The 10,863-nt window shown below is 36.4% G+C and overlaps 2 protein-coding genes across 2 annotated transcripts in view; one reads left to right on the top strand and one right to left on the bottom strand.

The window, feature by feature from the left end:
* The first annotated feature begins 276 nt into the window (after positions 1–276).
* Positions 277–5,530, top strand: LOC136801229 (mothers against decapentaplegic homolog 6-like). The gene is made up of 3 exons (XM_067057863.1): positions 277–820; positions 3,120–3,326; positions 4,815–5,530. The coding sequence occupies exons 1-3, from the start codon at positions 424–426 to the stop codon at positions 5,405–5,407; spliced, it is 1,197 nt and encodes a 398-aa protein (XP_066913964.1). The 5' UTR covers positions 277–423; the 3' UTR covers positions 5,408–5,530.
* Positions 5,531–8,230: 2,700 nt separating this feature from the next.
* LOC136801228 (mothers against decapentaplegic homolog 3-like) overlaps positions 8,231–10,863 on the bottom strand; it is a 32,254-nt gene continuing 29,621 nt past the window's right edge. Inside the window, exon 9 of the mRNA XM_067057862.1 lies at positions 8,231–9,839. Within this exon, the coding sequence (XP_066913963.1) occupies positions 9,220–9,839 (620 nt within the window). The 3' untranslated portion in view covers positions 8,231–9,219. The remainder of the gene's footprint in view (positions 9,840–10,863) is intronic.

Raw genomic sequence — 10,863 nt, 5'->3', positions numbered from 1 at the left:
GTAGGATTTATTTCAAATGCCACTCAGAGTATAACCTGGAAACTTTCTCATGCATTGGGAAAAAATATGTTTGTTTTTGAGTTTCAAAAATGAAAGAGGCAGGTGACAGTCGAAAAAGAATCAAGTTCTAAGCCAATCAGAAGATGTTATTGCTTCATTGTCTGATCAGCTCAGACGTCTCGGCTTCTGTATAGTCTAGACAGCTTTAGACATCACGTGACCAATATCGTCCAATCAGATGCGAAGAAAAATCATATTTTAGAACACAATTTTGAGGAGAAGAGAACCAAACATTTGAGATGAAAGCTTGCTGGCGTTTTGTTCGTTTTGACGTTGAAAAATCTTTATGGACGAAGGAAATACAATTTTGACTCTCAGAAGAAACTGAACCTGATAAATAAACTTTGGAAGAACTCTGTATATATGTACAACAAGAAGTGCTGTATGATTAAGAAAATTTTAAGGTTCTCAAAGCTTCCTAAAGACAAGGAACAGAACCATGAGGTGAAAGAATTGAGACGAAAAGTTCACAGTATTTTCAAAACTTTGACAGAGGATCAGCTAGATATACTACTAAAGACTTTACAAGCAAATGGTGGTATTGATTCTGAATGTATTCTTGTCAACACAAGCACTTTTAGACATATAACTTGTCGAACAACAAGTTTTGTACCAAGGACATTACTAGCGAAGGTTTTTCGCTTCCCAAACTTGAAAGATGAATATTTACGCTGCTTATCTTGTTGCTATAACCATTCCTCTTGTGATGAAACCAAAGTCTGTATCAATCCCTTCCACTCAAGTGTTGTTATTGAGTCAGGTAAGATTTAATTCTGAAATTTGGTCATTATGGTGATAAAACATCAACCAGAATTTGACTAACAATCCAGTCTGGAAATTGCGGCTTGTGCGCCGGATATCTCCGGCGTAGATTTGAGATTTGAGATCTGCTGCCTTTAACTTTTTCCAGTTAAGTTGGAGCAGCTCCGGCGAAACATTTCCCTTCTTTCCAGACTGGCTAACAATCTAAATCAAACAGAACTCGAGGATTGAACAAATCTAACCGAATCAAATCAATCGAATGAAAACAACTGATTGCTGTATGCAACAAAATATCAACATTATATTACTCCAATTTTCAGATTTCATTGAGATGTGGCTTGCTAGCGACTTCTCATGTGCTTATATAATGCAATAGATTCTTTAATGTTTACCCTGAGTTGGTTTGATGTCAACAACCCTCAACTATAATTCCATCCCTCACCCTCTACAGAGATGAGAATAGACCTCTTGATACCATTTTGACTTCAAAATTAGTGGCGAAAACATGACGTATTGACTCCAAAAACAGTATGGCACAATACCCTATAATTAAGGACGTCCCTATATATACCGTATAAGTTGGTCTAATGTCGACATCCCTCTTCTAATTTCGACACCGTTCTTTGGAGATGGGAATAATACGAAGGTCCGAATTGCTGATTGAAATTCATTTTCTTGCTTAGCAATCAGAGGGGAAAACATCTTTTCTCTATCAGTGATGTCGACATCCCTCTTCTAATACCAACACCCTAGAGATCATGATTCCAACCTTCATATTATTCCTATCTCTAAAAAAGGGTGTTGGAATTAGAAGAGGGATGTTGATATTAGACCAACTTAGGGTACGGAATGTCCTTAGAGACGTTGTTTTATTGAGGACATTCTTTTTCCACTGATCTACTGGATCAGAAAAAAACCAGCTCACTAGCAGGGATATAGATATCTGTTTTTTTTTCCAAATTAATTATGTGTAAAGCTTGATTTACATCGAAGGAAAACTTGCGGTTGTGGTATAGTGGTCATTGACCTTGGTAGCTAAATACTCAGAACGCCTCGTGACTTTGAAAATTTTTTTGAAAACTGTAGATTTGACCCCGGCTCGAACCACGAAAGTAATTTGTTATTGATTCTGAGCGCTGGGCAACCTGGTACAAACTGCTAACCCTTATAAAGTGTACGCTTGCGGCGCACAACGCTCCAAGCGATCTGTGCATCTAGCAATTTGTCTTTTGATACCATTTTGAATCCATAAATTAGCAGCAAAAACATTATATAATCTTAGCAACAGAATAACCTAATAGCAAATCAATATCTTAGCGCTTAAAACTTTATTGATTTTGAAAAGTGTCTGTAAACTAAGCTACAGAGTACATACACAGTCATTAGGCTGTTTGACATTTGCAGACTTTGCAACCTAATGATTGCATACGTGTTCTTTTACACACAGAAACACAGTAAGATACCAATTAAATGGGGTAAATACTACCAGTTCATCACATGGCATGGACCAGGGGTTTAGGTACCCCCTAAGAAAATAGGTACCCCCAAACAACAGACGTTAGTAGGTACCCCCTGTGATTGATACCCCCTGTATATTTTTATAATTAAAAAGAATAATGATAGTTAGATAAAAGCAAGATATAAATATATAGTTCCCCAGCCCCCAGACCTTACTGTATAAAAGTTAGGTACCCCCAGAGATCATAGGCACCCCCTGAAATTAAAAAAAAATCCAGCCCCCAGCCTTTTTCAGGAAGATTTTGGTTGTAGATTTGGGTTCACGCCATGTCATACAGTTATTTTTGGAGTCTTTACATAATGTTTTTGTCCTTATTTTATGGAGTTTAAAAATGGTACTGTGGTTAGCAAAAGGTCCATTCAACACAATTGTGAAATTAATTTTACAGATTTGATTGAAATATCCAAATCAGCTGATTGCATTTGGTTTGATTTGTTGGACTAAATCTGTAAATCCAGACAGAACTTTAGATAGTATGGATTAGAAAATAGTCTATGATATAGTGGATTGAACTGTCCATATAACAAGCATTATACTGTAATGAAATTCTGGCAAAATTTAATTTATCTAATTTTTTCCCAAATTCAAGCTATTTCAGGCTTTCTAAAAACGAATTTTCAGCCTATTTAAAAATATTAAAATAAAATTTTGTTTATTTTTCAAAATATTTTTGACCAAAAATATCCTACAGTTTTAAAATAAAGGCAACAAAGAGGTACTGGTTCCCCATGTCTTGGTTATTATTTCTGGTCAAATCTAATTTATTTGTTGATTTTAGAATCACCGCTGCCACCATACAGTGAGCTGACACCTTCAACGGCTTTGTTCAGTGAATCGACAACAACAACAACACTTGATGATGATGACCGACACATTCCAACACACGTTGCACTACCCAGGACACCGACACATCCTGCATTTCTCGGTTATAAAGATTTGGGAAGCACCTGTTCATCAACCTCCTCCACATCTTCCACCTCATCAGGTAAATTCATCTTTCCATCCTCAATTTGGTCAGTTCCTTAGCCCAAAGCTCTGTCACCAACTCAATATGATTTTGGGTTTACCAAAGTCCTGGTCGCACATTTCTCCTTTTAGCACATAACCTTTATGGAGCGTTTAGTCCTGTGGTGATCATTGTGCTTTTTCCCAGGGTTTTAATTTGCTTATTTTATCTACCTCATTTGTAAGAAGGTGTGTAAGGCTTTCTGATTGTTTTGGAATTCTTTAAAGATTTTGGTTTAAAACTTTGTTTTGATTTCGTTGGAATTACTTTGTCTATATCATTTGGAGATTTTTGCATTTTTGAAGACAGATTTTTGGGGTAGTCTCTTTTTTTTCAAAGCTGTCATGGAAGTGTTTGCTCAGCTTTTTGGTTTCATCACAACAACTGACTTTTAAGAGTCATCACTGTCTGAGAGAACGCTTGTAAATCTTTTCGTCGACTCTCTCCTTTATTTTTTTCTTGGTTTCGTGTCCTCTCAAATTTCAATTCGATGATGATATAAGGAAGGAGCTTTATTTGGTGACAATATTTTATCTGAAACGGTGTACAGTATGTAAAATGATTCTCAGACAATCGTCTTTTAAATCGATGTTTTATTACAAGAAGATTAACCTACGCTTTTTCTTCATCCTGTGTTTGATTTTCAGACGACTGTTCGCATACCAAAAGAATGGAATCGAGTTGAAAGATTTCTATTCCCTCTTTGTTTCTCTCTCTCTTCCTTTCTTGAACTCTTTTATTAATAGCCTGGCAGTGCATTGGAAAGAACATCAAGTATTGAGACAGAATCTATGAAACGGCTGGGTTTTTCTTTCCCCTTCTCTGTTTTGCTTCTTTTAGAAATTCTCTCCTTTTTATCGTTTTGTCTGTGTTGTTTCAGTAAACGTTTATCCTTCTCAAAAAAATGTTTTTGGCACAGTCTCAAAACAATGTAAAACGAGGCCAGAAAGAGACATAGAGGATTGCTGTGTTATTTTTCTTGGATAAACTGTCTTTATCATTTTTTTGTTCTAAATGAAAGTTGTCTAGGGGATGCATGTGATAAAAAGCTTTCTTAATGAGTGCAATGACTCAATGACTGAAATACCTTTCTTTCTACATGTCTGGAGAGAAATTAATTAGATTTTCTAAAGATTATGTTGCACAGCCTTTCTCAAGCAAAGATAAAAAGTTTTCTACTTTTCTTACATAAACTGTCTTGATTAAAATTTTTATTTTGATGCATTTCCTGTGGTTTAAAAAAAATCTCATCCTTCGTTCGTTCGATTCATCTGGTTGTCAGCAAAAAGAACCTCGGGTCACCCTTTATTATCCGAACTTCATTTTAATGCATTCCGGTGTATTCGAACGTAGAATTTCAACATAAGAGAAAACTTTGAATGAAAACAGTTCCTTTTTATCCCGTTTTCTGGTATTTTTTTACCCTTAATGTTTTCTTGAAAGTGATAAGGCTTCTTTCTTTTATAGAACGTTCGCATAGTGGCCCTGAACGAAATTGGTATGGTGGCCCATGGTGCCAAATTACGTACTGGGAAGAAAAATCAAGAATCGGAAGCCGGTTTGACGTCGCTAAAGACTGTGTGAACGTGTTCGAAACGTTACCTCAAGGAAGTGGCTTAGACCTTTCCATGTTAACGCGATCACGACCGAACGAAGCGTCAGAGAAAGTGAAAAATGATATCGGTTATGGATTTCAATTGACACGAGAAGCTGACGGAATCTGGTTGTATAATCGAAGTGACATTGTTTTATTCGCTGGCTCACCTACCATTCAACTCGGAAGTGAAAATTTGACGCAGCCCGTCGTTAAACGGCTTCCGCCCGGAAATTCCGTCCTCGTGTATGATCCGAACCTTCTGCCGGACCTTTCGACCATCGAGAAGCCGGGACTGGAAACAACGGAAGATGGAATGAAAAGTTCATCAGCGAGTAAAGAAATGCGAGGCGGGACTCAACCTTTCTGTGTTCGCGTCAGCTTCAAGAAAGGCTGGGGCAAGAACTACACTCGGATGTACATTACACAATGTCCTTGCTGGGTGGAAATTTATCTGAATATATGATGAAAGTTTGTTCTCGTTATCGTTGGAGAGTTTTAGAATGATATTGTACATACGAAAGAACCCTCTTCCTTGTTAAAATTGAAAAAAAAATCAAAAAGATTAAATCGTTGAAATTTGACACAATATCTAACTCAATTACTTGAACCTTCTTTATCAAGGCTTTCTCCAAATTACGCGAGGTTTCGGTTATCAATTGTCTGGAGCGTTTTCGTAGATCTTATCAAACCATTTGTATTTTCTTTTAAAAGTTGTTAAGCAGTCGTTTTCGTGCGGTAACTACGAACTTTTTTATTTGAAAGCAAATGTTTGTTTGACTTCACGAAAATCAGAGCATCGTCGTTAGATTCTCTGTTGAACTGAATTCATTTTTCAACCGTAAAAATAAGATTACTGCAAACAGTGTGAGGTAGTGTCTGAAAAAAATTAAAAAGACTGTCTGAAAATTTCTTCGCTATTTCGGCTATAAGAAGATATATAAGTTATAAGTTTTGTTCTGTGCTTTCTGAGTGTGTTGTGTCACACACTATTTAGCTATTTGAGAAGTGAATATAAAAACTTTCAAATGTCAACAATCTTTCGGAAATGTCTATTTTGAGAAAACCTCCACTCCAAATAAGAATCTTTTACGCAAAAGATTGTCTTCGAAATCGATTATGTCTCTCTTCTGAGATCAAATTTCATTGTTATCGTTTTTCAAGCAGTTGAAGTCTTTCCTTCTCCCCCTCTTACGGAAAAACACCATCAAAGATGACTTGATGATGCCTTTAATACTGTCTTTATTAGATATTTAACGAGGTCATTAAAAACCAGTTAAAATCCCATTAGTTTTTCTTGGATTGGATTTCCTCTTTGACAACAGTCTTTAGTTTGACTTGTGTCTCACTAGTGTCATACACGTTTTTTTTTTATTAGAACACCTAAAATTTGGCTGAGCCTGGATGTGCTTATTTTTTTTAGCAATTTTCAGCCTAAAATGTTCTTAAATGCGTTCTTAATTTTCCAGACTCCTCTAAATCGACAATATCATGCAAAATAAAGAGCACTTAAAATTGGTAAAATTTGGACAATATTTGACTCTCGATTTTAGAAAATCCATCCCTAAGTTCAGTTAAAACTGCTTTCTTGTCATTTTTTTCCAAACTGAGGCTGGGCATGTTCTTACGATGTTCTTAATTTTTCGACAAATTTCAGCCTCAATGTTCTTATAAACTAGGTTCTAATAAAAAAAACAACATGTATTCTGGTATTATAGGGCCTGGGCTTGGTAAACTAGGTGTGTGGGATGACGGGTATGTGCCACCCAATATTTGATGGCCGGGCCCTTATAAGGGATTAAAACAGACCCTTAGAGACGCTTAAAAGGAGAGAAAACCCGAATTTTTGTGGGGCACAAATTTGAGTTGTTTTTGGAAATTCTCTATATTCAAGTGTCACTTCATAATGTTATTGTTAAGAAAAGGGGTATTAGGTTCTGGCTGTAGTTTTAGGGGCTCGTGGTTGCTATTTCTAACACAGGTCTTTGTCGTGCTGTAGCTTAGTAACCTGCTCTCTGTATGCTCCGAACCACAGTCTCGAGGTTTGTGGTCGAGAAAATAGTGAATATGTCTATAAACTCGTGTATTCATCAAATTGAAAACTTTTGTTTAATTATTCAATAAGCCAGACAGACTACAGACAACTTAAACAGTCATTGATGAGAGTTGAATACAAACACTTGACATTTTAATCAAAGCTTGACTTTTCTCCCTGAAAAACTCAATCGAAGAAATTGCCTGAAAGCAGGATTTCCGGACAGCAAAGGGCTTCGGTTTTCACAATCGATCATTTCTCTGAGACAGCTTGTCACAAATGATTTGATAATAAATCCTTACGACCAAATAGGTTCCGACCACAGATTTTCGTTCGCCACAAAGTGGACCCTGATGCGCGTATCTCTCTTTCTCTTACCACTCACTCAACCGAAAAAACAAATTATTCGTATACTCTCTGTGTAAAATGAGAAAAAGACTTCGAAAAGGGCAAGTTTGGAACATGCTATCCTTTTTTAAATGAGTGCATTCTATATCGGAAACATCCGAAAATCCGAACTTTTTCGAGGAGTGGACGATTTTAGGCATTGTCAAAAAAGACTAAAAACTATCATAAGTATAACACACACATTAAATGTCATTGAAAAAGGGGCAAAAAACTGACTGATCGACCCTGAAAAATCGTGGGTATTTGGGCAAAATGTGTGCCGGGTATGTGCGAGCCATAAGGGTCCCTTTTTCACACCCTCGAAAGTCCCTCAAAGGGGTAAAAAAGCATTGAAAGCAATCGAGTCTCTGTAATGGTTCGAAAATTACGAAAATCAAAAGTCGACTCCCCCAAAGGGTTAGACTGGAGTCGTTTATAATGCATGTAATACTAATAATAAACACAAATAATGATACGGGATTTACTTTTTTGCTTTATTTCTAATATGTCTGAATTAGTCGTCTAGTTTGCTAGGGTCAAAGGGTCAAAAATTCTTGAATTTTGGTCTAAATTTTTTATTTTGTGGAAAAGTCTCTCTAAGGGTGGCAAAATCGTCACAGACTGGAAAAAATTTTGACAAAAATTCTCTCAAAGGGTCGATTTTAGAGAACTTTGGCTCAGGCATACCCGTCATCTCGCAAACCTAGTACACCCCGGGGTAATATTTCTTGAAGAACGTATTAAAATTGCAAAGTTTTCACGTGCAAAAGTAGAACTGAACGAATCAACGATTGGATATAAGTTTTTGGTTCGGTTTTTATTCTTAGAATAAGACAGAGTATGAAAACCAAAAAACCTGAAAAATAATAAAAAAGCAAATCTCCAATTCTTCTTCTCTTTAAAATAAAACAGAATCATCCGATGGCGGGCACAAAAAAAATAAAATATTTCTAAAAAACAACAAACTAAAAAATCCTATAAAATCTACACACTTCTTTCTAGAATGGATTTTTGACACCTCAAGGCCATCAAAATGCATTGGACATTAGACTACAATGACAGGCATGCAAGCTGTCTCCATGGAAAAGTTCATCTCTCATGGGGGAATATTTTTCCAAGAGTGACGGGGCATGAGAAGGCGCATACTATTTTTCGATAGCACAAGACCACCTTGAATACTAGACACCTTACTGACCTTAGTTGAAGATAATTGCACCCTATCAAACTGATATATTGAACATGCTTGACCTTCCGAGGGGTTTTCATGTACATAATATGTCGCCTTAAAGCTGTGTCATTATTCAATCCAAAAAAACAAAAAAAATTCTAAAAAGGTAAAACTTATATACATGGTGTATAGAAATGTAAAATACGTTTTTGGCACAACATAAAAAGATGACAACAATAACAATGAGAGGTAGAGGGAAAATTTCCGAGTTACAGAACCGAGTTACGGAGTTACAGAGTTACATGATGAGTATTTACTTATCGTGGTATACCACAGGATAATAACGATGACAAAATGCCACACCACACCAGCCTGTGTTTTGAATTACAAAATACCAATAAAAAAAGTTAAGAACATCGACTACGTCATCTTTTGATTCCATAACTCGCAAATTTTCGTCACCTCGCCAACAAGTATTTCAATACTTCATTCGACGAAACAAAAAGCAATTAATTTCACAAGAAGAACGAAAAATAAAAATATTACATTTTAAAAACAAAATTATAAAGAGTTTTCTTTTAGGACTTTTTTTCATTTTTAAGTCGCGAGCATTCAAAAATGATATTGGGCTATATTTTCCTTTTTTTAAGTCTACCTTTCCTATCTGTCAATGTGCTATTGTTTTTTCTTAAGAGTTTGAGCTGACTCGATCTCCGGGGGCGCCCATCTGCACCAATACTTTGTCCAACCATTTGAGAGGACCATTGAGGCGAATCTCAATCCAGCAAGGTGTACTGGTGACCGTTTGTCTACGGTAGTCTGCTCCCCAACCTTTGACGAAACTCAAACGAATCATACACATGGACTTAAGTTGGTACACATTGTGAAAGCCCAAGTGAACAGAGTCTGCTAACAACTTTGCAAATTCTTGATTGTTGAAGATCTTGAGATTACAACCGGAGGGTACTTTACAGACAGTGGCTGGATGCCATCCGTAGCGTCGATTACAATTGGAACTTTGAACGAAGATACTGCTATCGCTCACGCATTCGGCGAACACCTCGCCGCCAAAATAATACAAGCGAACACCTTTACCGATGTGACGCCGCGATTCTTCTATATCATCCGTTCGATTCGGATTGGAGAGCAGCCCTAGACAAAATCTGTCGGTGTTCGATGGGTCCGTGTACCCATCTACCGTAAGGACAGGACGCGTACCGCTAAACGTATCACCCGTCCGCTGACGTAATTCATTGTAGTTGATAGAACACCATTCATCCGGCTCTTCGTAAAGAACGGCGTCGAAATCTACGAAAAGAATAAAAGGAGTTACAAAATACAATTCGTAAATTTGTTTCCATTCCGAGAAAAAACATTTCATACTTTTCATATGCGAAGGTTGAATATGTATCGATTTCTAATCTTTTAGGTCTCTCCCTATTTTGTAACATTAAAGCTCTTAATAAAATTCCAAAAATTATAAACGATTTTTATAATTCCGCATTCTTTCTGTTAAACCAACCGAATGTCTAGCTTTTAATCCAGATCATCAACGAGTGGTTTCAGCTAATGCAAATAAGTCTATCACTTGAGCCACATTTTTCAATCTTATGATTCCACAACAAAAACAAAAAAACAAAAAAGATCATCAAATGATCAGCCGAAGCAGGCTTTATTTTCGTCAACTGAAAGTTATTTTTAGGCGGAATGTGATAGCTAACAATCGAGGGATTATTTCAAAATACGAGTTTGTTAGTAGCCAAGTTTTTAGCGATAATCGTCTGACGAATGAAAGTTTGAACTTTGGTGGTGCATAATGAGAAGTATTGGAAAGGTGGAAGTGTTTGACTGGAAACAATTTTCTTGGGAAAAGATGCAATAAGTTCATCAGATTTCATTTTCAGAAAAAGGGAAATTGACATCTTGTTATCATTGCATAATTGTTACAAAACCAAAGTCGATATTTAGTCTGAAGAAAACTGACGAGAGAAAATACAGACAAAACATCTGCTTTGCTAAACAACAACACGAGAGAACTCAAAACCTCTTCACATGGAGTTTCTTTTATAAGAAACGAAAGACTTTCCAACTTCTGTTATATCAGTTGTTTGCAACACCTTTGAATGAAGTTTTGAATAAGAAGGGAGAATTTTAGGTTATAGATTCTAACATTCAAATTTCTGACGAAAATATGAAACGTACTAAAGTTATAATTCCCAGATTAGACGAGCATTTTCTCTTAATTAAATCAGATTAATTTTGATCCACCACGTCTAGCCTGAAAACTTCTCTCCAACAGATAAAAAAACCTCATACAATTCTCTTCAGTCGA

Source organism: Clytia hemisphaerica, unplaced genomic scaffold (assembly GCF_902728285.1).
Source record: "Clytia hemisphaerica strain Z4C2 unplaced genomic scaffold, Clytia hemisphaerica genome assembly, whole genome shotgun sequence".
NCBI classification, from domain to species: Eukaryota; Metazoa; Cnidaria; class Hydrozoa; order Leptothecata; family Clytiidae; genus Clytia; species Clytia hemisphaerica.
Note: the sequence above shows the minus strand (reverse complement) of the source record. Positions and strands in the feature narration are given on the sequence as shown.